This window comes from Candidozyma haemuli, assembly GCF_002926055.2.
Source record: "Candidozyma haemuli strain B11899 chromosome Unknown K_2014730914, whole genome shotgun sequence".
Taxonomy (NCBI): Eukaryota; Fungi; Ascomycota; class Pichiomycetes; order Serinales; family Metschnikowiaceae; genus Candidozyma; species Candidozyma haemuli.
The window spans coordinates 67285-94690 of record NW_020289910.1 but is presented as its reverse complement, the minus strand read 5'-3'; the positions used below and the strand labels follow the sequence as shown (position 1 = coordinate 94690).

At 45.6% G+C, this 27406-nt stretch overlaps 11 protein-coding genes across 11 annotated transcripts; 8 read left to right on the top strand and 3 right to left on the bottom strand. All coding sequences in view use genetic code 12, as the record gives it.

The window, feature by feature from the left end:
• Positions 1–1537: 1537 nt before the first annotated feature.
• CXQ85_005413 (uncharacterized protein) lies at positions 1538–2749 on the top strand (the record flags this gene model as incomplete). The annotated part of the gene is made up of 1 exon (XM_025489009.1): positions 1538–2749. One exon carries the CDS (start codon positions 1538–1540, stop codon positions 2747–2749), a length of 1212 nt encoding a protein of 403 aa, XP_025343671.1.
• Positions 2750–2794: 45 nt separating this feature from the next.
• On the bottom strand, positions 2795–4453 carry CXQ85_005412 (tetrahydrofolate synthase; the record flags this gene model as incomplete). Its single annotated transcript, XM_025489008.1, has 2 exons — positions 2795–2834; positions 2940–4453. The coding sequence occupies 2 exons, from the start codon at positions 4451–4453 to the stop codon at positions 2795–2797; spliced, it is 1554 nt and encodes a 517-aa protein (XP_025343670.1).
• A 2302-nt stretch (positions 4454–6755) lies between these two features.
• On the top strand, positions 6756–7820 carry CXQ85_005411 (uncharacterized protein; the record flags this gene model as incomplete). The annotated part of the gene is made up of 1 exon (XM_025489007.1): positions 6756–7820. The coding sequence occupies one exon, from the start codon at positions 6756–6758 to the stop codon at positions 7818–7820; it is 1065 nt and encodes a 354-aa protein (XP_025343669.1).
• A 969-nt stretch (positions 7821–8789) lies between these two features.
• On the top strand, positions 8790–10103 carry LYS22 (Lys22p; the record flags this gene model as incomplete). Its single annotated transcript, XM_025489006.1, has 1 exon — positions 8790–10103. One exon carries the CDS (start codon positions 8790–8792, stop codon positions 10101–10103), a length of 1314 nt encoding a protein of 437 aa, XP_025343668.1.
• A 1081-nt stretch (positions 10104–11184) lies between these two features.
• CXQ85_005409 (uncharacterized protein) lies at positions 11185–11859 on the top strand (the record flags this gene model as incomplete). Its single annotated transcript, XM_025489005.1, has 1 exon — positions 11185–11859. One exon carries the CDS (start codon positions 11185–11187, stop codon positions 11857–11859), a length of 675 nt encoding a protein of 224 aa, XP_025343667.1.
• Positions 11860–12871: 1012 nt separating this feature from the next.
• Positions 12872–18631, top strand: CXQ85_005408 (DNA-binding ATPase; the record flags this gene model as incomplete). Its single annotated transcript, XM_025489004.1, has 2 exons — positions 12872–14162; positions 14190–18631. The coding sequence occupies 2 exons, from the start codon at positions 12872–12874 to the stop codon at positions 18629–18631; spliced, it is 5733 nt and encodes a 1910-aa protein (XP_025343666.1).
• Positions 18632–18997: 366 nt separating this feature from the next.
• RIM2 (Rim2p) lies at positions 18998–20104 on the top strand (the record flags this gene model as incomplete). The annotated part of the gene is made up of 1 exon (XM_025489003.1): positions 18998–20104. The coding sequence occupies one exon, from the start codon at positions 18998–19000 to the stop codon at positions 20102–20104; it is 1107 nt and encodes a 368-aa protein (XP_025343665.1).
• A 116-nt stretch (positions 20105–20220) lies between these two features.
• CXQ85_005406 (uncharacterized protein) lies at positions 20221–20883 on the bottom strand (the record flags this gene model as incomplete). Its single annotated transcript, XM_025489002.1, has 1 exon — positions 20221–20883. One exon carries the CDS (start codon positions 20881–20883, stop codon positions 20221–20223), a length of 663 nt encoding a protein of 220 aa, XP_025343664.1.
• A 1187-nt stretch (positions 20884–22070) lies between these two features.
• Positions 22071–22754, top strand: MED8 (Med8p; the record flags this gene model as incomplete). The annotated part of the gene is made up of 1 exon (XM_025489001.1): positions 22071–22754. One exon carries the CDS (start codon positions 22071–22073, stop codon positions 22752–22754), a length of 684 nt encoding a protein of 227 aa, XP_025343663.1.
• Positions 22755–23132: 378 nt separating this feature from the next.
• GDT1 (putative ribosome biosynthesis protein) lies at positions 23133–24182 on the bottom strand (the record flags this gene model as incomplete). The annotated part of the gene is made up of 1 exon (XM_025489000.1): positions 23133–24182. The coding sequence occupies one exon, from the start codon at positions 24180–24182 to the stop codon at positions 23133–23135; it is 1050 nt and encodes a 349-aa protein (XP_025343662.1).
• Positions 24183–26135: 1953 nt separating this feature from the next.
• CXQ85_005403 (uncharacterized protein) lies at positions 26136–27358 on the top strand (the record flags this gene model as incomplete). Its single annotated transcript, XM_025488999.1, has 2 exons — positions 26136–27295; positions 27322–27358. 2 exons carry the CDS (start codon positions 26136–26138, stop codon positions 27356–27358), a joined length of 1197 nt encoding a protein of 398 aa, XP_025343661.1.
• Between the last annotated feature and the right edge of the window lie 48 nt (positions 27359–27406).

The following is a 27406-nucleotide window of genomic DNA, read 5'->3' as shown; positions in this document are numbered from 1 at the left end:
ACACTAATAACACTGGATCGACCCAGTTGAGTGAACCTATGGACCGCACCAACAACTCCCTCAACCATGATAGTTTCCTTTCCTCTGGAAGAAGACAAAGACCCGAGTCTATGGTTTCCCAAATCAGTCAGTTCTCGCAACTGAGTCAGCCTTACCCAATGTCGGAATCTGAGCTTGAAATGATGGAAGGAACCGACATGGATGAAGATTTCTACGATGACGATGGCATCTACGAACTGTCGATTAATAACTCCCAGTCTGACTTATTACATAGCAGGCACAACTCGACCAGCATGACCCCAACCAATTCATCAACGCTGAAGAAGAAACGGCCATCAGCAAGCCGAATGGCTTCTGATACGCTGATCATGACCACCAGCACGCAAGCCACAGGGCAGCAGTCCCGAAGCAAAAAGCATTCCCTCTCCCAAGTTTCCAGTAATTCTTCAGATGACAGCGAGCTGAGAGGTAAGTACATGGACGGATATTTCGATAACCAACGGCCGCTGCTGCCCAGGCTGAAACATGGGTTTGCCAGGAATGGAACCCATCCGTCGCTTCGAGGCCCACGCATCAACCCTTTTGGCAAACTCCCGCCGTCACCAGGCGTCCACACTCCTTCACCAGTTACACCTATCCCAGGCACCGGAATGGGCCGGTCTCCTTCCCCGCCGATATTCAAGAAGTTTAACACGATGAGTGGAGTTGTCAAGCCCATGAAGAACAATATGGATTCGAAGCCAGATAATTCGCAGAATAAATGGGCACCACCCAATGGAGACCAGAACACGAACGAGTCTCATTGGAGGCACGATGGCAGTGGCCCTTCGAGGATATACCAGAGACAAGCCATTATCACGGAGGAAGAGGAGGAAGAGGAATAAGGAAGTGCTGTGTCGAATAAAATGACTACAGAGCTTCGATGACTGGAAGTTTCTCCTCGATATTTGCCATCACGCTAAATACGATTCTTTAATACAAGGGTTTGACAGTTGTTGGTGATTAGGACTGTAGGATATCTGTGTAAGTGTAGTTGATGTCTTCAGGTTAAATAGTATAACTGAAGGTCCACTATCTTACCTCATTTAAGCTACTCAAGTAAGGAATTTATAAAGCCAAAACCACCACCAGGCAAATCCCAAAAGCGAACCTTTTCTTTCACTTTTTATACAACTTCCCTTTTTTCTCTTAATCCACCAAATCATAAAGTACGCCTAAACTGTCTAAATGGCTGCGAAATCTGGAAATCACCAATATACGCACTTCAAACACCCACCGCCAAAAACCCAAAAACCATTTAAACTCAAAAAGTAACCAAATATTCTTAATAAACCACACCAGAAAAACCCCCTACGTTCTTTAAATCCCCGAAAAAGTCCAAATTTGCCCTTTTGGCGGACCCTTCAAATCTCCATCTCTACCGGTCCACGCACGACCACTTCCTACGAAAAAAAAGTGTTGAAAAAACCACTGGCATCGTCAGACCTCGAACACACCTTCACAGAAAAGCCTCCACCCCCTCTTTAATAGTCTCGTCATGGCCTCTGTTATTGTCGTTGAAAACGAGATCAAAGACTCTGTCGAGGAGTTCTCGCAGATCGTCAACACGGTCCAGCAGAACACAGACTTTTCTGAGTCCATCAAGCCGTTTTTCAATCTTGCCGGCCACATCACAGATAAAGCCGGATTGGCCAAGCAGATCTGGTCGGTGGCCAAGCCTGAGGTGTTGTCGAAGTTGCCAGACAGAGAGTTTGAGCCAGTGTTCTATTTGCTCGCGTACCTTACGTCTGAGTTGGAGCAGAAGTCGTTTGAGACTCTTTTGCAGAAGGATGCGCCATTGGTGTCGCTTTTAATTGCTTCCACGCCTGAGGAGAAGCCTTCGTTGAGAGACAGAAGATCGCTTAAGCCCACGACGGTGTTGTCGGTGTTGAACACGTTCTTCAACTTCTTGCCTGCTTCGTCTCCTACGAGGATCTACTTTATTGAGTTGATCTTGAAGATCGTCACTGACACTGACATCGACTTTGCATTGATACAGACCTCCATTGGCGCCCACTTGGTGCTGTGGTTGGCTGCCGCCGGCGCTCCAGAAACCCAGATCAAGAGCCTTTTCTGGCAGTTCATCTCTTTGGACAAGCAGTACACGTTAGAGTCCTTGTACTTGATCAAGAAGTTCACTTCCCAGTTTTCTCTTACTTTGGAGGAATTGCACACCATGATCGGGTTCGCCTTGGCTTCTCCAGTGGTGGATGTCACCTTCTTGGTCAACAACAACGTTGCCCAGGCATTGCAACAAAACGGCTCCGACGAGCAGGTCAGCATTTTCGACAAATACACCAAGGGCGAGCTCATCAGCTCTGTTCCTCTGTCTGTTTCTGACAATGTCATTGATAAGTCCAAGGTTTTGGCCTTGACGAGGTTCTTTGTCGAGAGCGACAATGCCGGCAAGAACGCCTTCAAGTACAGCGATATCCCAAGCGAATTAGCATCATCTCAGGAGCAGTTTGAGAAGTTGTTGATTGACTCCATCAAGGCTGGCGTTATTGAAGGTAAGATGAACCAGGTTGACCAGACTTTCAACTTGGTCAGAGCCAACAGAATTGTGCTTGCAGGAGACAAGCAGCAGCTTGCACAGGATTTAAACACCGTCAAGAAGTCATTGCTCGAATGGAGACACTCGTTGGATAACATAAACGAGATTGTTAGAGATGCCAAGGACAACATTGTCAACAACAACTCTGGTAACTAATTGCAAATTGCCAGAAAACATACACCAACATAAACTGAGAGAAAATCATGGATGGGTCGAGATATTCTTTCTTCTGTACTTATAGCTATCATATACAAAACAGGATAAAGAAACAAAGAAAGAAAAAAGTACACGGAATGAAAGTACAAGTTGTAATAAATAGCAATTAGTCTCTCTCGCCTTCCAACACAGCGAGGAATCCTCCACCAAGTGCAACGAGCCACAGACGAATGCATCAACGTGATGGTCGTCGTTGGTCAAACTCTTTATAAAGTTAAGACTGGTCTCGATGTTTGGGAAGATATGCTTTCTAGATGTCTGGCCCTTGGCCTGATCAAGAGCGTTCCACTTCTCGGCCAATTCCTTCTGGATAACCAACTTGTCGACTTGCTCTTTGGAGTTATTAAGCGAGACCAAGTCGCTGTTGTAGCTTCCATCGGACCAGGTAATGTTAGTGGTGAAAATGACATGGTCAAATTTCACATTCGCGTCGGATAAAGTGCCGTGGAGCTTCTCCAAAAGCTCCAGGACGTTTTCTCTAGATTGCTGGTTGAATAACAAAATCTTTGGAGCTCCAGGACGTGGTTTCTGTTTGGTGACACTGGAAGTAAACCATTTCGAAGCCACATGAATGGATTCTAGCGTATGGGCGCCGTCAATGTACCAAGTAATGTTTTCAAAACCTTCCTGGTTAGTGAGTTTCTGGCATCTTCCGTCCCAGCGGGTGTTCTCAAGACCGGCAACGAACTTATCTGGCAAAGTAGGAGAGCCATTCCACGTAGGCAACTCAGCATCGGGCACACCGAGCTTACGAAGGTGAATATCAGCCAATTTCACCGCCACAGCAGCGTTTTGTCGTTGGAAATCGCCCGCAAGGCCCAACTTGATATCTGTAGGGATAATAGAGCCGTCAACGACTTCAAACAGAGAAACGCCAATCTCGTCAGCAGCTTTCTTCACGATATCTATCAGTTCGGGAAATTCCGATTGTTCAGAAACAATGGCCGGACAGTTTTTCTTAAAAATGCCAGCTTTATTCCACGCAATTGAGTCTATTGTATTGCCCAACATAAAGGTATGGTCGATTCCAAGGGAAGTAACGCCAGCCACGGTAGGATTCTGAATGATATTCGTCGAATCGTAGCGTCCACCCACGCCCACCTCGTAAATAGCAGTATTCACCCCCTCAGCCATGAAAACATGAAACGAAAGAATCGTCAAGTACTTAAAGTACATTGGTTTCACGCTCTCACACGGCTGCAACGACGGAAACTCCAGCGGCAGCGAACTCGTCGCCGAAAGCTTATCCCAAACCTCATAAAAATACTTTGTAAACTTCTGTTCCGTAATCGGCTGCCCATCTATCCGTATTCTTTCCCTCACCGACTTAAGATGGGGACTGGTGAATAAACCCACCTTCCCCACAACTCCACCCTTATACTGTCTAAGCACGGAATCCGTAAACGCACACGTCAGCCCCTTCCCCTTGGTGCCCGTAACGTGAACCACATTCAACCGATCAAACTCCACCGGTTTATACCCCAAGCGTCTGATATACTCATAAACCTCAGCAATCGAAAGCTCCGACCGCTGTTTGGGCAGAAAGTCCTTCTGCAGCTTGAGCGCCTCAATGGACGCAAAGTTCGACTGGAGGCTGTTGAGAGCAGCGATGGCGTCCTTGTATGAACGGTTTAAGTTGGACATGGAGGGCAATCGCATAGAAGGTTAAAAGGAGGGAGAGTGGTGAAAATATATAGTGAGCGACGCTGCGCGCTGAAAGTAGGCCCATACTGGGGGAAGGAGGGAAGAAGAAAAGGGGAGAGTTTGGAGGGAGTTTTAAGGGGAGGGAGTTGGGAGGAGAGTATAATTTGTGGATTTGAAAAAGTCAGGCTTGGTCGTTGGTGGTTGGAGAGTTGGAGTGGGTTGACTGGAGATGAAGGAATGGTTGCAAAATGGCCAGAGTGAGGGAAGGGTAGATAGTAAGAGGTGAAGACGTAGTTAGGTGATTTGTGATATTTTTAGGGAAGTTCTGAAGGTCCAGTTTTGACCGTTTCAGGCCTTTTGGGTTCTTTTTTGCCTGCTTAATTGGATGATTGGGGTATGGTATGCTTATGGCCTTTGGTGGTTTGATGGACAGCCGCATGGACAGCCGTATGAGAATGAAGAATTGGGTGGTTTGAGTGAATTTAAGGTTTGAAGCATTCGGGCAGTGATTGGTTGGAATTTGGAAGGATTGGGATGGGATGGGAAGCCAGGGATGGGTTTAGGGTTCAGTGGCCTGTGATTTATCGAGTGTGGCTCAGGCTGGTTATTGGAGAGGTGGGAGGTGGAGGGTGGAGGGTTGAGGAGGAGGAAGGGGAAGAGGTGGAAGAGAGAATGAAAATGAAGAAGAAGAAGAATTGGAGCTGTTGCTTTTGTTTGGCAAAAGATGGGTAAGTGTGTACTGGTATGGCTTTGTAGGTTATTCTCAGTTCGCTGAAGAAGGTTATACTAAGCAGATATCAACGACAAAAGAAGAGTGGTCGATAAGATAGATTTCTTTGATATTCAGAACCTGAAATTACATTTTAAAATTTTAATTCTTTCCATGTACTTCTCCAAGCTTGGGTATTGGTCTAGATATGCATAGTCTTGTGGGCTGAACCAGTAATGGAACACCATATGGTGAAACCAGTATTTGTTAGTTGATGCTATTGTGGTATAATAAATGTTTTCTCTCATATTAAGCAATAAAATGATTTAGATGTTCATTATATGATTTTTACATTTACTTGTTCCCTCATAGCTTGAACACTGAAGGAGTATTATAGTAAGTTGTCTGTATCATCCACTCTCTAACTCTATTATTCCTGGAAATTATTCCATTCAGAAACTCTCAAAGACTTGAATATAAAGCATTTGCTTTTAAGTTAAAGCTTTTTAGATAGTTAATCAGTAATGTGCTTCAGTATCTCTACACCTACATCTCATGATGAGCCACTCCATACACCTCTAAAACCCTCCAGTAATAACTAACCATTTTCCAAGACAAAGACATCCAAAGAATCAGAAACCGAGGAAAATCACGAAATAACTTAATTTACACCAAAAATCAACCCCACCACGAAAATCCACATCTCTGGTCAATTCACAGCCACACCCACCCAGACGTAAAACAGCTTCCACAAAAAACACGAAAAAACAAAAAACACGAAAAAACACAAAGAAACCCGTGCACCTTGAACCTCCCCTAGTAAATACACCAAACTTTCTTCCCAAATTACCTTCCCTTCACTGCTTTCCCTCCATCCATCGGTCTTTTTAGGGCCACACCAATTTGCACCCAATCGGGCGATCCCGGTCGGCCATACACTTTTTTTCGGTGCGAATGAGTCAATCCGAGATCCGGAAGGGTGGACACTATACAATGAAGGAGTGATTTTATGGGAGAACTAATACCACCACTGGAATCCTTGGATTTTGGGGATCACGGAAATGTAATTAAAATGGCTGGGGGACGCCTGGGGAGCCCGGAAAGTGGCGTTTCACCCTCAGTCACGTGACCAAACCCACCCGACTGACTCATCAGCGCGGTACATACAACCGAGAAACTCCCCTAAAACTCACCTGGCCTTCATCCTTCTTCATCAGTTGGTCTGCTAACACGCCTTAACAGAAAGCCGTTCAAAGTACTTTTTAAAAGTTTCTTCTTTTCATTCCCATTCCCGCAGTCAAATTCCCAATTTCTACAATGCATTATTGAGCGAGCTACGAGCTTTACCCAATCTACCCGTTTTTCAACAAAAAAGAGCAAGATAATTTCGATTAAAGTTCACCAGAATTACATAAATTAAGGCTTGCCCATCGCGTGTGTTTCAACTACCCCCATCCTTTTGTCGCCAACTGATTTTACCGTTTTTTCCCCCTGTTTTGATCATTCTTGATCGTCCTTTTTTATATCTTGACCATAGTAGCCTATATTCATTGAAAGAATCTGTGCTACGCCATCCTTTATTTGATGATTCCCATGGTCACTATCTCAGATAACATATACTCCAAAGTGCCGTCCCATCTGCCTCGTTTGCACCGGAAATCCGGTCTGGGTCCAGAAGAGCCTGACATGGCCTCTGAAGGCTCATCTACTGGTAACGCCACCGAATCTTTCACGGAGGCGTTTCTAAGAGCCTCTTCAAGACCACATTACCATCAACTTCCCACTCCTTCCTCTTCTGTGACGGCTTCGATGACCGAGCAGAAGGAGGAATCCAACAACAAAGAAGAACAAGAGATTCGCCTAATGGATTTTATTGATGTGCCTTCGTTAGTTTCTGATAACGAAGAAGAAGAATCCGAGGCGGAAAGCGCTCATTCTTCGAAAGACTCTTCTCAGCGTTTTCCAAGACCTACTGCTAAACTGCCTCCAGCACTGGCTGCTGCTGAGGAAGTTAAACGGTCACTTAAAGAAGAGAAGAGTGAGAATGACGCTGCTGCTGCTACGCCTGACCAAGCAGAAGCAGACCTGGCTCCATCCCCTCAACCTTTGCCTACTCCAGATAGCGTTTCTAACGAAACCACCATCACTGAAGCCCAGTTCAAACTGGAACGTTCTCAGTTGATGAAAATCGCTGTCAAGTATGTGGCTATGAAAATCACCAACTCCTTCCCTCCAGAATCTGCCCGCAAGATCGACCCCAACGAGATGCCGTTGGATACGTTTCTTCTCATTTTAACCAGTCGCTTGCAGTTGACTTTGCCGCTTTTTATGAAAGGTATCATTTACTTGTTCAGATACATGGACATTATATACCTTTTGCGTTATTTGAACCAATCCAACAACTTCCTCAACTACACAGAGATGGGGTTTGGACTTAAAAAGCTCATTGTGGGTTGTTTCAAATTAACTTTGGCTAGAGAACGTGTGGGTAAAGACTGGAGCGGAGTGACCGGCTTGGCCAATGCCGAAATCAACACCATTGTGAAAACGGTTGTTAAGCGTTTGAATGGTAAGTTGGCCATTAAGAACATTGAGCTTCTCAGATTAAAGCTGGAGATCTACCGTTTTGTGAAGATGGTAGTGAAGGAGACCAACTAAAGGGAAGTTCGATAGCGGCCTTTTTTTTTGGCTGCAAAATTTACCCTGGCATGCTTGCATGTCAGCCAGAACCTTCCAGCTATGATTATGCACTGGACTGGTTCTAAATTTTCATTTTATGACATTAACACTAAACCAAGTCTACGACTGATTTTTTGATTTTTTGTTGGTGTTGTGATTCTTACGTGTATACTAGGGCCTTGGAAAAGGCGGAATTTACAACTTTTAACACCAGTTTCAAGTGGTGCGTCAGTACTGGCATTTCTAGTGTTTGCTGAGTCACCGAGCGTAGAATTACGTAGTTGCGGGCCGATGAGCTCGCGGCGGCCAATGGGTAATTGCTCGTAGTCATCCCAGGTCACGTGACCTATACAAAACCCAGCTTTTTACATTTTTAACGACATAGGCTCAATTATTTGGTCTCGGCAACATCTGATCGGGCTCTTACGATCCCGACCAGTCCCAATCCCTCTCCAAATCTCCCAAAACACATAATTTGTATGGGTCGTGCGCGTACCGCTTGCCGGCGGGCGCGCGGAACAGGCCCTGAATCCATGTGCTATCTTCATGACTCATCAGCGGATACACCCAGATTATGCCATCGAAAGAACCAAAAAAGAGATGAAAAATGTAGGGACATTCTTGCCTTCCCTTATGTATGGGTGTACAGGTTTTTCTACGTCCAAAAACCCAAACCTCCCTCTTCCACCGCCCTCCCTCGCTGACTCATTGCATTGGCTGCAACGGCACTATCAGCTGGAGGGTGCCTCGCGTCCTGCACACAAGACCTCCATTCGCATTATCAGTCATTGAATTTCCCCATAGTTAAACCAAGAAACCCGCTAATCAAGCATTTATTAAGTATGCACAGAAGGTCAAAATTTTTCACTAATATATAAAGCCACAAAAACCCACCCTACATTTTTTTTTTCCCTCTTTTTTCTTCCCAACCCAAAACCAACAAAAACCATGTCTATGCCAAACCCTTACGGACCTAATCCCCACGATTACCTCTCGAACGTCAACAAGTTCGAGGTGATCGAGTCCACTTTGCGTGAAGGTGAGCAGTTTGCCAATGCCTTTTTCACCACGGAAAAGAAGATCGAGATCGCCAAGGCTTTGGACGATTTCGGTGTGGATTACATTGAGTTGACGTCGCCAGTGGCTTCTGAGCAGTCTAGGAGAGACTGTGAGGCTATCTGTAAGTTGGGCTTGAAGGCTAAGATCTTGACCCATATTCGTTGTCATATGGACGATGCCAGAGTCGCTGTGGAGACTGGTGTGGATGGTGTGGATGTTGTCATTGGCACTTCCCAGTTCTTGAGACAGTACTCTCACGGTAAGGATATGAACTATATTGCTCAGAGCGCCATTGAGGTGATTGAGTTTGTCAAGTCCAAGGGCATTGAGATTCGTTTCTCTTCTGAGGACTCGTTCAGATCGGATATCGTGGACCTTTTGAACATTTACAAGACTGTGGACAAGATTGGTGTCAACAGAGTCGGTATTGCTGATACCGTGGGCTGTGCTAACCCAAGACAGGTGTACGAGCTTGTCAAGACGTTGAAGTCGGTTGTTTCGTGTGATATCGAGTGCCATTTCCATAACGACACTGGTTGCGCTATCGCCAACGCCTACACTGCCTTGGAGGCTGGTGCCAAGTTGATTGACGTTTCCGTGTTGGGTATTGGTGAGAGAAACGGTATCACTCCTCTTGGTGCTCTTATGGCCCGTATGATCACCGCCGACAGAGACTACGTTCTTGGCAAGTACAAGTTGCACAAGCTCAGAGACTTGGAGAACCTTGTTGCTGACGCTGTCCAGGTTAACATTCCTTTCAACAACCCAATCACTGGTTTCTGTGCCTTCACTCACAAGGCTGGTATCCACGCCAAGGCCATTCTTGCCAACCCATCCACGTACGAGATCTTGAACCCATCTGATTTCGGTCTTACCAGATACATCCATTTCGCTAACAGATTGACCGGTTGGAACGCCATCAAGCTGAGAGTCGACCAGTTGAACTTGCAGCTTACCGACGACCAGTGTAAGGAAGTTACCCACAAGATCAAGTTGTTGGGTGACGTGAGACAGTTGAACATTGACGATGTCGACTCCATCATCAAGGATTTCCACAATGAGTTGGGAACTCCTCAGTTGAAGCCAACCAACGGCCACGCTGCTGTGCCTGACGTTGCTGCTGACGCTGACGCTGATGGTGAAGCTGATGCTGCCACTGCCAATGGCGACGAGCCAGCTGCCAAGAAACAGAAATCGGAGTAAAAAGTTATACATTGGCTCTTTTTCTTCCGGTTCCCTGTTCGCTTAACGATGATCACGACTAAAAAATTACAAGCAAAAAAGTTGAAGTCTGGCTGTTATTGCAATGGCCAGTTTGTACTATAGCGTTTTGGGACTTTTGCTGCATAGCATGAAAGTAAACATTCAAAAAAAAAAACATTCAAAAAAAGAAAAAAACAATTACAAAAACACACCTTGATAACGATGGAGGAAGGCACTTTTTCCATGGTTGCTATTTATTTAGTTCTTCAAGAGCCTATGTTACAAATATGAATTGTAGATCATGTAGGGTGGAAGTTAGATCTTGCAGATATACATTTACGAAACAGGTTGTTTGGCTGTGATTTCGGAGTTGAAAGGCGTTCTGGTTGGCTAAAGCAGGCTGCCTTTGCCCAAAGAAGGTTTTATAAGTAGTTGACACTGCTTTGGCTGTTGAGGTATACTTATATGAATAGAGATATAACCATCAGTTAAAAGGCATAAAGGAAGCATTTTTTTTCATAAAAAGCTTAATTTCATGAACTTTGGAGGTTATTGAAAAGTCTAGAAACCAAAGAAAGCTACTAGATACCATTTTTCAGTGTCTTTATATGCCCTTTGGCTTCCTCCTTCGGTACATATAACCTGTCTACATTCCCTCCAAACCCTTAGCCAAATTCCATACTTTTCCAGCCCAAAAACCCACCCCAGTCTTTTGCCACTACTCTCTTCCCCCTTCCAGCCGCTCCACCAGGAATCAGTCATTTCCAGAATCACCAGATCTCCATCCACTGGCCATTCTCATAGGCCTCATAAATGGCCGCGAAAAGCATATAAACCCCACCACAAGTGCACGAAAAGTCAATAAAAATTTCCAGAAAAAACGCCGTTCGCCTATACCAATCCCGGAGATTCCAAAAATACTCTTAGTTTTCTTCCACCCCTCTGCTGACGAAGATGTGGTGGGTTGGCGTGGAAAGCCGAGCCGGAGGGCTCACGTGAGTACACGACCTCTGGAGGCTCATGAATCGATTTTCAGTAACCTTCAACCACTTCCTACCAACTACACTGATAACGCTCAAAAATGGCTAAAAAGGGAGGCGAAAACACCAAAAAGGCTGCTGGTAACGCCAAGAAGGCCGAAAACGCTAATAAAAAGAAACAGGCTGCTTTTGACGCTGCTGAAGCTGAAGAGGCTGCAAAATGGGACGAAGGGTCCAAGAAGGGAGGCAAGAAGAAGGAAGATGCCCAGTTCAAAAAGGAAGAAGCTGCACGTAAAAAGGCTGAACGTGACGCTCTTTTGGCTGCTGAAGAATCGGCATTGCCTGCAAAGGGCCAGAAGGATAAGCAGAGAGGTGCTGCTAAGGTGGCTGCTAAGAGAACAGGTAAGATTGACGATTTCCTTGACTTCAACAGCGACAAGCCTGAGCTTAGCGCTTCGGGTATTGACGGTGCTTTGGAAGCTTTGTCATTGACCGGAAGGGACGGTGGTGTCAGTGCTAAGGACATTGAGAGACACCCAGAGAGAAGAGTGAAGGCTGCGTACGCTGCTTACGAGGAGAGGAGATTGCCTGAGGTGAAGAAGGAGAACCCAGGTTTGCGTCAGCAGCAGATGAAGCAGTTGATTTATAAGGAGTTCCAGAAGTCGCCAGAGAACCCTATGAACCAGGCCAACACTGTGCTGTACAACGCTACCGAGGGCGATGTGGAGGCCAAGAAGAGCGAGTTGAAGAGCCTGCGTGAGAAGAAGTTCAACTAAAGGCAGATTTTGGAGAGATGTTGGAGTTCAGGATTCCAGGGTTTGTTGGAGCCGCCGTCACTGTTTGAACTGGCCTTTGGGCCGGTAGTCAGAGCAGAATCGCCCAGTGAGCGGCTGCAACTTTTTCTAGTGTATAGAAATGAACGCTGCTGGAGTTGATACGGTGGTTTGGCGGCGAATTGGGAAGCCAAGTGGGTGGAAAGGTGGGAGGAAGTGATGAACTCAATTGGCTTCGCCAATTGAGTAGTATTTTCACTAAAAGGTGATTCACAACTATCTGAAGAAACCACTCTCTACACCTTACCATCTAAACCATCTAAACCAAGTAAAACTAAGTACCACTGAAGATAGCTGCCATGGAGTACTGTCCATCTTATTATACCCCATACCACCACCTACTGCCTCCCATATATGTCCAATCCTGACAAAACTTACACCAAAATGATCGCCTTCTCCGCCTCTTTCAAACCCAGCCCATAAATCTACATTCCCATAGTTTCCCCATTTCCATCCTCCCATCCATTCCTTTCCCTACCTACTATTCCATGTAGTCGCGCTGAGCCTGAACCCATAAACCTTCACTTTCCACCTCCATCTCCCCCATGTCCCCCACTAAACCCCACCAAATCCCCCCTTTTCGAAACCCTTGCCTCCCGTGCCTTCCCCCGCTGCCAACTATAAATACAGCCCTTTCCCCCCGATAAATTTCCATATAAAAAATTCAAAAACCGTCCCCCCTCGTCAGTGTCTGTTTTGGCTGCAGCGGTGGGATGCCAAAAGTCAGCGCGCCTGTCAAGCTCCAGCGCTCGCTTGGCGCGCAGAAGGGCAGATATATAAAAGGGCCTTCGCGCCGCCAGGGAAAAAATTGGAATTTGAGAAGCTCCATTGGAATAAACTAAACTTGAAGAGGTCCCCCAGTGCACCCGTACACCACAGCCAAAACACACATCTCCATCGACAGCCAAACAACACTAAACAAAGGTTTCCTGATCTATATATATAATTTTCAAGCATGTCGCGTTTGGACCGTCTCGTGGTGCTTTTGGAAACGGGGTCCACGCCGTATATCCGGAACACTGCCGCAGACCAGCTATCAGACTTGGCCAAGGGCCATCCGGAAGAGATCATCAGTCTTTTGGGTAGAGTTTACCCTTTTTTGAAAGCAGACAAGTGGGAAACGAGAATTGCCGCCGCTAAGGCGTTTGGCGGTATTGTGGGCCATGCTCCAGAATGGGATCCAAACTCTGAAGAGGCCATTGAAAAGGAGAAGCAATTGCAGCACATTGAAGATGCCAACACGGCGACGCGAAGTACAGAAACAGAGGTGAAGCTCGAGCAGGACGAGGAATTGAAGAAACTAGATGAAAATTTGCTGACTTTGGTGAAATTTGAGTCCTGGAACTTGCACGAGCTTCTAAAGTCTGGTAAGAAGCTTCTTGCTTCTGGTGGAGCTGAGTTTGAGCCTAAGAAACCGGCAGTTGATAAGAACGACGAGACGTTGCTTAATAAGCTAAAGCAGCATAAGAGTTTGGTTAAGGAGGAAGAGGCTGACCCTTCGAAAGTGTCTGACGTTTCTTCTCCTCAGATCAAGACAGAGGTTAAAGACGAAGTGAAATGTCAATCTCAGTCTCCTCCTCCAAGCGATTCTGGCAAATCGGCTGCTGCCAGTGCACGTCTTAAAGCAATGCAGAAACGGAGAGCCAAGGCTAATGCCAAATCTGTGGTCAACAAGAACGCCCCAGTAGACTTATCCCAATCTTCCATTTCCCGTAAACTCGTTGAGCATGGCGAAGTTGACGGTAACGTTAAAACAGAAGATTCTCCACAATACGATATGACCTCCCAGCAAGGCGGCTCCAAGTTGGTCATGGAAAGCAAAGCACCTGAACTTTCACCATTATTATCACAGCATGCTAAGGTCGTTGGCCTTGTATGGCAGTTTCAAGGTGTTTATGAATTGCTTCTACACGACTTGTTTGATGAAAAATGGGAAGTCAGACACGGTTCTGCCTTGGGTCTTCGTGAGCTTGTTAGAGTCCACGGTAAAGGTGCCGGTAGAGTGATGAGAAAGTCTAGGGCTGAAAACGACGCTAATAATGCTGCTACCTTGGAAGACCTTTCCGTTAGACTTTGCACTCTTTTTGCACTCGATAGATTTGCTGACTTTGTTAACGATACTGTTGTCGCTCCAGTAAGAGAATCTGGCGCTCAGACATTGGCAGCTCTTTTACTTCATCTAGATGATAGGTCCATCGTTGAGACCTTCCATTGCCTTAAATCTTTGGTGTTCCAAGAAACGCTAGGTCCCCAAACACGAAAATTTTGGGAAGCTAAGCATGGTGGTATGCTCGGTGTGAGATACTTTGTAAGTGTCAGAACAGATGTGCTTCTTCTGAAACCAGAGCTTTTAGATCTGGTGGTTTCCATGGTTTTGCATTGTCTTAAAGAAAGTGAAGATGACGTTCAGTCTGTTGCTGCATTGACCTTGGCTCCAATCGCTAGTGAGTTTGTCAAACAAGGTACTGCTGTTATAAAGTCTCTTTTAGACGTGGTTTGGGAATGTCTTTCTAACTTCGAAGACGACTTATCTGCATCCATTGGTTCGGTTATGGACCTCTTATCGAAGTTATGTACCCATCGTGAGGTGATCGAGATAATGCAATCGGAAGCTGCTGCTAATCCAGAGAATTCGTTCGACAATTTGCTACCCAAGCTTTATCCCTTTCTCAGACATTCCATCACGAACGTTAGAAAAGCAACTCTTACGACGCTTTTGGAGTTCTTATCCATCGAAGACCAATCCACGAAACTTTGGATCACTCCTAGGTCTATGCGCTTGATCCTTCAAAACCTTCTCGTGGAGCAAAACACAGAGGTTTTAAAACTTTCTGAAACAGTGTACCACAAAATGTTGAACGAGATCCGCAATAATTCATACCTAGAAAAGGTGGATACTTACATCGCCCCACACTTGCATTCCATTTTAGCATTGCTCATGACGCCGATCGGTATTGCTAGACACAACTACCATTTGAACACAAGTCTCATTATCAAACCATCTGGCGCTACTTTTGAACCAAACCCACGCAGAGATTCTCCATCTGAATCTGACATTTTTGAGCCTCCCACCAATGGCGATGTTGCTCCTACTCCTCCACCAAAGAGAGGACGCAAGAGAAAGACCGAAGAAAAACCAAAGACCATCGCTCCAACTTCCGACGAACTTAAAATTAATATCGATGCTCCAGTCCATAATGGTGATGTGATGTTTGTTGGATTTGACACATTTATCGCTACCAGAACTGCGTTAGCCAAGGCTCTTGGGTCTACCATTGCACTCATTGAAGGTGATGACCTTTTGAAGAAGACATATGATAGTCTTCTCATCTATACAAACTCTCCACATGCTACGCCACGCCTTTTCAGTGCCATTGTTCTTGAAGAATACGCTAATGCTTTGACTGCTATGGATAAGAAGCCTCCAGCTGAAACGGCAGAGAAGTTTTCTTCTACATTGTTGGAAACACTCACTACGCCAGACAAACTTCCATTCTTTCGTGAACTCGTGCCAAAGCTCAAGAGTGTTCGTACTTCTTGTCTTCAGCTTTTTGATGTCTTTGTCACCCATGGAAAGCTTTCTTCGAGCAAGATTCCTCAGTTGCCTGTCGTTGTGCAAGGCGAGAACGGCTCTGGACCAGGTGCTTTTGGTATAGAAAGTGCAGAAAAGCTTGTCGACGAGACATATCCAAAGCTCGTGAAGGCTTTGTCTTCATCCTACAAGATCCAAGCCAACCTGGCATTGGAGGACTCAAAGCACCGTATTCATGTTGCATTGGGTGAAGCTAAGCTTGCCCTCAGCCAGAGAACCACCAGCATCATGGCTGCTTATGCTGCTGCCATTCTTGCCTTGACTGGCGTGCCCAAGAAGCTTAATCCAATCATCAGATCTCTTATGGATAGTGCTAAGCAAGAGGAAACCGAACTCTTGCAGAAGAGATCTGCTATTTCCATTGCTGCCCTCATTGATCAGCTCAAGAAAAACAACAAGGTGGGTGCTGCCGACAAGATCTTGAAGAACCTTTGTTCCTTCCTTTGTGTCGACACGTCTGAAGTGCCTGAGTTTGTTCATAATTCTGATTTCAAGGATGCTATTCTCTCATTGAGAAAGGAAGAAGCAAAGACGGATCCTGCTGATATTGCTGCTCATGAGAAGGCTGTGCATGAAGCAAGAATCAAGAGAAATGGTGCTTTGCTTGCATTGGATGAGGTTATCAACATTTATAAGGAGGAGGTGTTCACTCAACTTCCAAAGTTCAAGGAGATTCTCTTTGGTAGCCTTGGATCAATGGAAACTGTTTCTTCGGATGACATGTCGAAGGACAATGCCTTGGGACAAAGTATTGTTGATGCTTTGGGTGTAATGAGAGCAGTTCTTCCTAAATTGAGCTCCACTCTTTATCCTGAGATCGCTGAACAGATGCCTCGTTTGCTTGCTGGCTTAAAGTATGAATTGAGTGTGTTCCGGTACTCATCAGCAAAATGTTTTGCAACCATTTGTTCTGTCATGCCCGCAAAGGCTTTCCCATTCTTGGTTCGCAACATCATTCCTATGCTTAATAACGCTGGTAACTTCCGTGAGCGTCAGGGTGCTACTGAGGCGATTTACCATGTTTCCAATGCCATGGGTGCTAACATTCTTCCATATATTGTGTTCCTTATTGTGCCTGTTTTGGGTAGAATGAGTGATTCTGATCATGATGTTAGAATCTTAGCAAGTACTACTTTCGCCTCCATCATCAAGCTCGTTCCTTTGGAAGCTGGTATCCCTGATCCTCCAGATATGCCTCAAGATCTCTTGGAAGGTAGAGACAGGGAGAGAGAGTTTATCCTGCAAATGATGGATCCAACCAAGATCAAGCCTTTCGAGCTTCCTGTTGCTATCAAAGCCACTTTGCGTAAGTACCAGCAAGAAGGTGTGAACTGGTTGGCTTTCTTGAACAAATACCACCTTCACGGTATTTTGTGTGACGATATGGGTCTTGGTAAGACGTTGCAAACCATTTGTATCATTGCTTCTGACCACCACATGAGAGCTGAAAAGTTTAAGGAAACTGGCGCTGATGAGTTTAGAAGATTGCCAACTTTGGTTGTTTGTCCTCCCTCGTTGACTGGTCACTGGGAGCAAGAAATGAACCAGTATGCTGAGTTTATGAAGGTTGTTGTTTACGCTGGAGGTCCATCGGTTAGATCTAACCTTCGTGCCCAGATTCCTTCTGCTGATATTGTCGTGACTTCCTACGATGTTTGTCGTAACGATATTGAGGTTATTGCTGGTCACTCATACAACTACTGTGTTTTGGATGAGGGTCATATCATCAAGAACTCTGCTTCGAAGTTGACGAAGTCTGTAAAGAGAATCAACGCTGAACATAGACTTATCTTGTCTGGTACGCCTATCCAGAACAATGTCCTTGAATTGTGGTCATTGTTTGACTTTTTGATGCCTGGATTTTTGGGTGTGGAAAAGGTGTTTATTGAGAAGTTCGCCAAGCCAATTGCCGCTAGCAGAAACAGTAAGACTTCTTCAAAGGAACAGGAGGCTGGTGCGTTGGCCTTGGAATCTCTTCACAGACAAGTGCTTCCATTTATGCTTCGTCGTTTGAAGGAGGAGGTGTTATCCGACTTGCCACCAAAGATTATTCAAGATTACTACTGTGAGCTTTCCGATTTACAGAAGAAGCTTTATAAGGAGTTTGCAAAGAAGCAGAAGTCTGTTGTTAAAGATGAAGTTACGAACGACGAGCCTGCTGAGCCATCCACTGAACCACCAAAGACGCATATCTTCCAAGCTTTGCAGTACATGAGAAAGTTGTGCAACCACCCTGCTTTAGTTATCACTCAGAACCATCCACAGGCCGCAGAGGTTGCTAGCTATTTGGCAAGCAAGAAGTCTGATCTTAGAAGTATCGAGCATGCACCTAAGTTGAAGTCGTTGAAGAACCTTTTGCTTGAGTGTGGTATTGGTGTGGGAGACAGTGAATACTTCAGTTCGAAAGCCAAGAGCAAGCAGAAACAGCAGCAACAGCAGCAGCAGCTTGTGAGTTCAGAGGGAGTGATCTCTGAACACAGAGCTCTTATTTTCTGTCAGCTCAAGGATATGGTGGATATTGTTGAAGAAGAGTTGTTCAAGAAGCACATGCCATCTGTGACGTACATGAGACTTGATGGTCGTACAGACCCCAGAGAAAGACAGGCGATTGTCAGAAAGTTCAACGAAGACCCTTCCATTGATGTTTTGCTCTTGACAACCAAGGTCGGTGGTTTGGGTCTCAACTTGACCGGTGCAGACACAGTTATCTTTGTTGAGCACGACTGGAACCCTATGAACGATCTCCAAGCAATGGACAGAGCGCATCGTCTTGGACAGAAGAAGGTTGTTAACGTTTACCGTTTGATCACCAAGGCTACTTTAGAAGAGAAGATCATGGGTCTACAGAAATTCAAGATGAATATCGCATCTACAATTGTCAACCAGCAGAACGCCGGTCTTTCGCTGATGGATACCAACCAGCTCTTAGACTTATTCGATGTTGACGAACAAGCCACCAAGATTGAAAACGGTGGAGACGAGAAGAAGGACAAGAAGGTGCCCGACGAGTTGATTGGCGGCGGCATCCCCTCTGAAGCAGTTGGCGAGCTCACGCAGCTCTGGGACGAGTCCCAATATGAAGACGAATACAACCTCGACAATTTCATCAAGACGCTTAAATAAGCTTGATACTTCCCTCCCCAAGTGCTTATAACGCGAGGCCTCTGACTGGTTGGAGGCCCACCAACACCCACTTTTGAAGTATGAAAAGCCCCAAAAGACAATATAAGTTGTGCACTCAAAAAACCTCGATACTTCTCCTGATCATGTCTACTACAGTTTCCAAAAGTTTTCAAATCTTCCCAGATTTTCCACTTCTCTGAGGGGCAGAGGGGCATCTAAGCGAGGTGCGATGGAGATGGCGATGGCATCTTGGGAAAGGCGGTATGGGGGTATTCTGCAGGACAGGCAAGCTAACGCTAGGAAAAAAATCTCTGGAAAGTTACCCAAACCGCAAGAGAACACCACTGGCGTCTGCAAATCCTGAAAATGAACGAGAAGGAGGAAAGGGCCATGAAACAGCTCGAAAAAGATGCCCAGACGTCGTTTGGGTACCTTGGGTCAGATGAAAAATCGAGCACTACCCGCACGCCAGAGGCCATGGATGTGAAAATCCAGCAGGCTGCTGATGTGACGAAACTGTCGCCTAAATGGGTGCATTTTGTTGCTGGCGGCGTTGGCGGCATGGTTGGTGCTATTGCGACGTGCCCGTTGGATGTGGTGAAGACTAGACTTCAATCGGATGTGTATAACAGAAGTTACAATAAGGCACCGAAGTCGAGCAATCCATTGATCAAAGGTGCCCAGCACTTTAGCGAGACGTGTGGCGTTATTGGCCAGATATACAGAATCGAAGGTCCCAAGGCTCTTTTCAGAGGTTTGGGTCCTAACCTTGTGGGTGTCATTCCAGCCAGATCGATCAACTTCTTCACTTATGGCGCTACTAAGGAGTTTGTCTCGAGTCAATTTAATAACGGCAACGAAGCGACGTGGATTCATCTTGTTTCAGGTATTAGTGCTGGCTTTGTCACTTCTACAGCAACCAACCCTATCTGGATGATCAAAACAAGACTTCAACTAGATAAAACGAAAGGAAAACACTACAAAAACTCCTGGGACTGTCTTCGCTACATCCTCAAAAACGAAGGTTTCCGCAGTTTGTACAAAGGTTTAAGTGCATCTTACTTGGGTGGTATTGAATCCACCATCCAATGGGTTTTGTATGAACAGATGAAGTCTTTCCTCAACCGCAAATCCCTCGAAAGACACGGTCTTGACCAATCTAAGAAAACCACCTCAGATCATATTTACGAATGGTGTGCCCGTTCGGGTGCCGCTGGTGCTGCTAAATTCGTTGCCTCCCTTATCACATACCCACACGAGGTTGTCCGTACTAGATTGAGACAGGCACCTGTGGAGGCCACAGGAAAATTAAAGTACACGGGACTTGTACAATGTTTCCGTTTGATCATCAAGGAGGAAGGGCTTGTCAGCATGTATGGAGGCTTGACTCCACATTTGCTTCGTACGGTGCCCAACTCCATCATTATGTTTGGAACCTGGGAGCTTGTGGTTCGTTTCTTATCGCAGAGTTAATCTCCCCTTTCATTTTGTTTGGTTTATTCGGAAAAAGGTAGGGTATCGGTCTTGTGAAGACACATTTGCATATTTTTCAGCTTGTATATATTTTTCCATCTGTGCATAAATGTTCTTCACTGAACACGTAACTTTTTGGGTGTATGTTCGTCGCCTGAAGAAGAGCTGTAGCCATCGTCACTGTCCATATCTAGGTTTCTGGGAGCTCTAAGCGTAGGCTTAGGTTCTTTCTTGGGAGGCGCCTTTTCTGGTTCTTTCTTCTCGATCTTCGTATTCTGGGGAGATTTATAAAACTTAGGTGGTTCTCCTTCCGGCAAAGCAATACCCAACTCCCGTATTAGCGGATCAGGAGAGTACTTCGTTGTATGGCGTAGTGGGGCAGTCAAGTTAGGCAACAGACTTCCATCCTCACCAGCCGGAACCTTCCCCAACGGGTTCAATTCTGGGTTAAAGTAAACACTCTGATTCCCCCAGAGCCTTCGCTGGTCCTTCTCTATCTTAGCTTTCTTCTGTTTCTGCTGTTCTAGAAACCCATCTAGCTTATCAGCATGTAGCTTATGTTTCCGTATAAACAGCCAATCGTCTTTAAGCAGTTTCAACCGTTTCTCATCGTTCTTCTCCTTTTCAAGCCTTTCGATCTGGAAGTATAGTCTTATAGGATCAACGCTCTTAAGCTTCTCGAGCTGATGTTGATGTTTCTGCCGCTGCTGGATCTTCTGTTTCTGTTTCAGCTCATTCTGGCGAACCTCCTTTTGGAGACTCCAATTTGAGCGGATCATGGAAGTAAGGAAGTAGTGTATTTGGAAGTTAATTGGTATTGGGCTGGCAGTGGATGGGTGGTGAAGAAGGTGTAGTTGATATGTATGGAGAAGATGCGCGTTAAGAAATGGGTGCAAAATGGGTGAAGAAGGGTCAGTTAAAGAGGTGATAAAGTGATGGGGGATGGAAAAGGAAGGGTGTTTTGGGTTGCTGAGAGGTTGGAGAATTTTGCTATGAAGTTTGATTTTGAAAGAATGGACGGTTCAGGAGATGTATATATGGTGTCTCTGTGGAAGCAGAGCGTAGAGTAGATGTAGTCCAAGAGCTTCAGTTAATTTCATATTGTTTTAGTGGTTTCTATACGAACTTCATTGTGGTTAAAATTATGGGTCTCGAGAGATTAATCTGTTTTTTTGATGGTATACTGGTTGTTGGTTGACTTCTACTCTACATGGTTATGGTCTCAGTAGATAAGGCTTGATATGACATGGACATCTCCTTTGGATTCAAAAACTATAAAAAAGTCTCAATTAAAGCTAATGAAACGAAGATTATTATTCACTTTCTATTCTTTGTTCTGTTTACGTTTTCTAGTGGTTGTTCTGACAACCTTCCTCAGTAGATATATAGCCAGTAGGTCCATCAAAATAGCAATAGAACCAAATTAAAGACAGCCAAAGAATGCTTTGTTTTATATCTCTAGAACTCATATACAACATTAAGTGACCATTCGCTATTTCTGAATCTTCCAACGTTCATGGCCAACTACTTCTCTCTTGTGAGCATCTGATCCACTGGAGAAGCCATAACCATACATCATTTCCACCCAACCACACAATTTTATTAATACAGTATATCCATTCAGTTCATTTCCTCTCCCTCAATCAATATAAATCCAGTTTAATATAAATTTCATCCCTCTTCTTCAAATACTTACGACACCTCCACTCCACCATAACAAGCACTTAACCGTATTTCGCAGCCATTCCCAAACTCACCAACCAACCAACGACCCAAACAACACATCCCTAAAAACCAAATACAATTATTAGAAATGTGTGAACCTTCTATTAATTCACCGAAAATACTCCAACCTTCGTTCTACTACCTTTCTTCCACCACCAAGTACCACCACCTCTTATATGCCTCGCACTGATAATCCATCTTCAACCACCAAGCACCAACTACAGCCTCCTTCACCCACACCATGAACAAACTACAAAGACAGCCACCGGCACAGGCACAAAGACCCAGTCCGCTGCCGCAAGTGAATACGCAAATTCCAGCCGAATCCCTTGAACTCATCAGAAACAGACTAAGTCAGGTCCACCAGTCGCTAAGGAAACTAGCTGACCAGATCAACCTCCATAACCGGAACCCGGCCAAGGTTCGTCTTCCGTCGTATTCGAATCTTCAGTCCCAGTTTCAGGTGCTTATAACGCAGCTACAAACAATTGCTGCTAGGTTGGACTCTAACGATGAAACACTCAAGACAACGAACGTGTATCCACTTCCTGCTTTTCCTACTACACAACATGAAGGGCTTGTGACGACGTTGTTGAGAAAGAAACCGCTTCCTGAGGTGGACGAATGGATAGACGCTGCTATTGCTGAAAGTGACCAGTTTAAGTTACCTATCCACGCAGATGACGATTTTGCTGAGTGGTGTTATGCGAAAGTGAAGGAACTAGAGGATGAATTCACGTTTGAAGGGTTCCATACGGAAGCTGAGTTGGAATTTATGGAGACAGACGAGGGCCAGAAGGCAGAGGAGGCTCGGAAAGAGGCAGATAAGGAGAAAGAGAAGCTTAACAGTGAAGTTAGCGGTGGAAAGACCCCCATGTCCCCTAATGTTGTGCTTCGGTTCATCAACCGTGGAGTTATTCAGTAGGGGTGGTGATTAGACCTTGGAAGCGTAATTTCTGGGATTATTACATCGTATGAACCGTGTACTTATTGGCCGAAGGTAATCATATCATGAATGACAATTCCATTTGCAGGGAAAAAGACGATCCTGATTGCCTTCAATTAACTTATAAAAGGCCTGCCTGTCGCTTCTTTTGACCCTGCTGTCGCTTCCAATCACTCCCTCACTACATCATACATCATCATAAACGTACCATTTAAATACCTCAACAATTACCAAATGTAACCCTCCCCTATTGCCAATCCCCCGTCTCCTAGCAAGCACTTGATATTCTATAATTTAATGCCGACACCTGCCATCCGTCTGGCAAGCCGTACCCCATTCTCCTGTCCTGTCGGGTACTTACTCGGCCGCCGAAGCTGCTGCTGCACCCTCTGGGTGAGTGTAAAAGTCGTAGAAATACATGACGGCGAACACAAAGAACGCAGCGGCGCCGCCCAAAGTGACGTTTCTCATGGATATTCTGGTGGCCAAGAGCTGTCCGCCAATACAAGCAGCAGCGGTGCAGATGCCGTGGCCCACAACGGCACCAAGAATGACAAACCAGTAGTCCAGGCCAGCAGCCATGGCAATGGTTGCAATTTGAGAACGGTCGCCCCATTCGCCCAAAAATGTCATGACAAACACTTGGATCCAAACTGGTGAAAGAATAAAAGACGCAAGGTTCTCGATCTGGAGCCCAGCGTCCTGGTACCATGTTTTATTCTGGTTGCTTCTAACAGGAGCCACGCCTTCATCACCGCCTCCTCCAGCTTCTAAGTTCTCCATCTGGTGATTCATATGAGAAGAAGCGAGCTCTTCCTGGACCTCAGCCAACTCCTCATCGACACCAGCCTCTTTCGACATCGAAAGACCTTCTCTTAATAACTTAACACCGAAAATGACAAAAAGCACCGACGCCAAAAACTGCGTCACCCTCTGGGAAATGAGTGTAGGTAAAGCATGGCCCACTATACCCAGCAAGACGGTCATCACCGCCAAAGAAGAAAAGGCCGATGAGAACACCACGAGTTTCAGGTTTTTCATGGCCATAAGCGCAGCGATAAGGAACGTTTTGTCGCCAATTTCACTCACAGCGATCATAGACACCGCCATGTAGAAGGAGGCAGCGTGGTCGTCGTGGGCTTCCTCTTCGGACCCAGAGCCGGAGCCAGATCCGATGGATCCCACAGCTCCAGCACCACCAGCAGCTGCCGCTGGATCTTGCGATCCAGCTACCTTAGGCTGATTATCCTCACTATCAAGCGGTTTCACGCCCAACTTCGCCGCAGCCTTATACGACAGCACCTCATTAGCCTCTTCCTCCAAAGCGATATTAGGAGTAGTACCTGAATGAGGCAGAGCCACAGCAAACGCAACCAACGCCGAAACAGCAAGACGAGTCCACTTCATGGAGACAGTAGTAGATTAAAGAAGGATGAAAGACACGAAAGTCAAGAAAAGACGTGAACTCCAATGGAAGTCGGTAGCACTCGGAGTTGAAAATTTGAAGCGCGCTTGATAGTCAAGGGAACCGTCAGGAAACCGTAAGGTTTCCGTAACGTTCCCGTAGACGACACCAGGGAGGTTACAGACTAAGATTTCTACGATTTCTACGTTTTAGTGTTTCCTGTTTTCTGTTTTTTACATTTTACATTTTCTGTTTTTTCTTTCCTTCCTCATCTTTTTCTTCCCTTTGTGACTCAAAACCAACCTCAATCATCATCAGGCGTAAACGGCCTTCGCTTTTTTTGTGGCTCTTACCAGCGCGAGCCGATAAAGCAGGGGCGGGTGCGGATTGGAACTCCATCTGGACGAGATGGACCCGGTGGAGCCAGTAGACCTCGAGGTTGGTGCAGGCCAGGCAGTTTCCAGCAAATCAGGAAGGAGAAGGGAAAGGAGACTGTTAGGAGCCTTGGGATGGGAGTTTGGGGTTTGGAAATTCAGGGGAAGAAGAAAACGGAATGGAGATGGAGAGGTGGAGGTGGAGAGGTGGTGGAATGGACGGAACGCAGCGGAGTGAAGAGTTGGTAGGTAGTGGAGGCAGTGGATGGTGAGGAAAAAGAGGGAGGAGGAAGAGAAGGTGTATTTTCTGTTGGTGGTGGTTTTTCTTTTTTTTTTTTCGGTAGTGGTTTTTGGAAATGTAGAGTGGCTTGGAAATGTATTTATTTTTGGAAAATTCATAGTGGGATTCGGTTTTAGCTGGGGTGTTTCGTCACTTCTTACTCGAAGTTCATGCTTTTGTGAGGGTATTGCGTTTTCGCAGCCATTTGGAAATGGTGCATGAACATGGACAACCAGAGGGAGCCACTGGATATGAGGCGTGGGGGCACTAGAGGGGATTTAAAGAAGTTGGTTAAGTGGAAGAAGGTGGCTAAGGTTGTTTTTGGGGTTGGATTTGGTTGGGTTTGGGGGAAATGGTGAGTGGTTGTAGGTGCTTCTGGGTGAGTGCATTATTAGTAAGAGGGCAGATGGTGAGTGGTGGCAGCAATAGTGAGAAGATTCTGGTAATACTACGTTGGCGGCTGGTTAAATGCGGTAAGCCGTATGATGTTTGTAATTTTGTTCGTTGCTTTCTAGGCTTGTTTTGCATGGCCAGTGCTTCTTACAGTGGTGATGAAGAATGGGATGGATCCTTGGCTGGTGGTGATATAAACTGCACTGTTTTGCTTGAAGGGGGGTATTTAATTTATTAAACTTCACTGGATACTACTGGATATCCTTACTTACACGCTCTATCGTCTACTTTTATTTCAACGCTTTTTGGATCAACCATGACTGGTTGAAGTACGCTACTTCAGTATGGGAGTAAGCTTTTTGAAAAACTGAGAATTCCACGGCACCAAAACGAGTAGATCCATTAAGATCAAGTTAGAATGGAAAATCGACTTCTCTGGAGGGTTCTGGGTCGGTTCCGTCCTTGGATAGCTGGACAGATAGGCTAAATCCTGCAGGAACTACCTTATTGAACACGGCCATGATAAGGCAAAACACGTCTGGGAGGTCTGCAAATTCAGAGAAAACCATTATCCAAGTTTATCTAGTTCTCTTTAATGGTATTTACTTTTCCGGGCTGTTAGAACAGCATGAACAGTAGGAAAAGCCGAATTTCAAATATAGTCACGTGGAGATACGCACGTGTAATATTTCAAATTGATTCAACCCCTAAACAAGATGCTCCCATAATTTCCCTTACAAATAGAATTAAAGCCCTTAATATATCTTCTTGAGAGCCCCTAAAGCCTCCCCTCTCCGGGCACTATCCCCTTGATTGGGTGCAATTATCAAATGTCATCACATGACCATACATCACGCGCCGTTATCCACATCGCTTATCTGCTTTCCAGAACCAACATCAACGCCTCCATGGCCTCCAGAGCGTTTCTCCGTTATAACTCGAAATCAGCTCTTGCAGAGCGGTTCCAGCAAATCCTAGATGAAAAAGTCACCTCGGCTCCAACTTCCCTAATAGACCAGGACCCGAAACTTCGCCAGTTATACGCACAGTACTCCAAAGACAGTGCAGACAAACAGTTCCAGCAAAAGTACCAGAAAGAACTAGCATATGTGAAAAGTGAAAATCGTCTTCGAACAAAAGAAGCACGTGAACTTGCTGATACGATCACGAACCCGCCATGGAAAGGTCAAGAGAAAGTGGAAGACACTGCTCTTCGAATGCTAGTAGATAGTGTTCCCAAGGCCAAAGCCATGCCACGGCAAAAGACCATCATCACGCCGCCAGTGCCTCCAAAGGAACGGATTGCCAATGCCAGAGAGTCCAGTTTGGACTATAAAGTGTCGAAAACGAAAACACCAGAGGAGGTGGAAAAGGATAACTTTCGTGAAATGTATAAGGAACGATTGATGGGACCGTCGATGTTTATCGATGCCACGTCGCCTAGAACGACTATTGGCATGATTAGTTCGCTTGCAGATGCACGGATAAACGCTAAGATCGACCAGAAAAGTGGAAAGTTCAATGGTTCAGATATGGACACTGTAAGAGGGAAACCTCTAGATAGAAAGCGATTGGCCAACAGCACCGACACGAACTTCTTTGTGAATGAGATTTTGAACTCTCAGGATTGTTTGCCGCCTTGGATCGATAGTCAGCAGGGCGTCGAAAGGGAAAAGCAGGTCTTTCGTCTTGATATGCAAAAGAAGTGGTTTACCATTATTATCACCAGGTTACTGGAGAAGTATGGCACTTTGAAAGGTGATCTTTTACCGAAAGTGGCTCCTGGCAGTCCAGATCTTTCCAAGGATATTTACTATCCTGCTTTCCGTCGCTCAAACTATTCATATATCGTTGCCAAAGTGGCAGATTTGAATAGAGGTATCCGCAACTACAACTTGCAGTGTCCGTCGACCAGCTTACATAAATGGAAGTTGACAGCAGAAAAAGAGATTGATATGCTGTATGATGCAGTTGTTAAAAACATTGCGGCGTTGGTTGATGAGTGGGTGGAGAGACAACAGACCATTCGTCAGATTAGTCCAGTCGACAAGGGCGGCGGCAGCTCGATGTTTGGTCTTTTCGACCTGTCACGAGGCTCATACGGCTCTGGAAGCCATTACCAAGTGATTGAACGCCCCGCCGAAAAGATGGATTTCTGGAAACTGGTCAAGTCGATCTT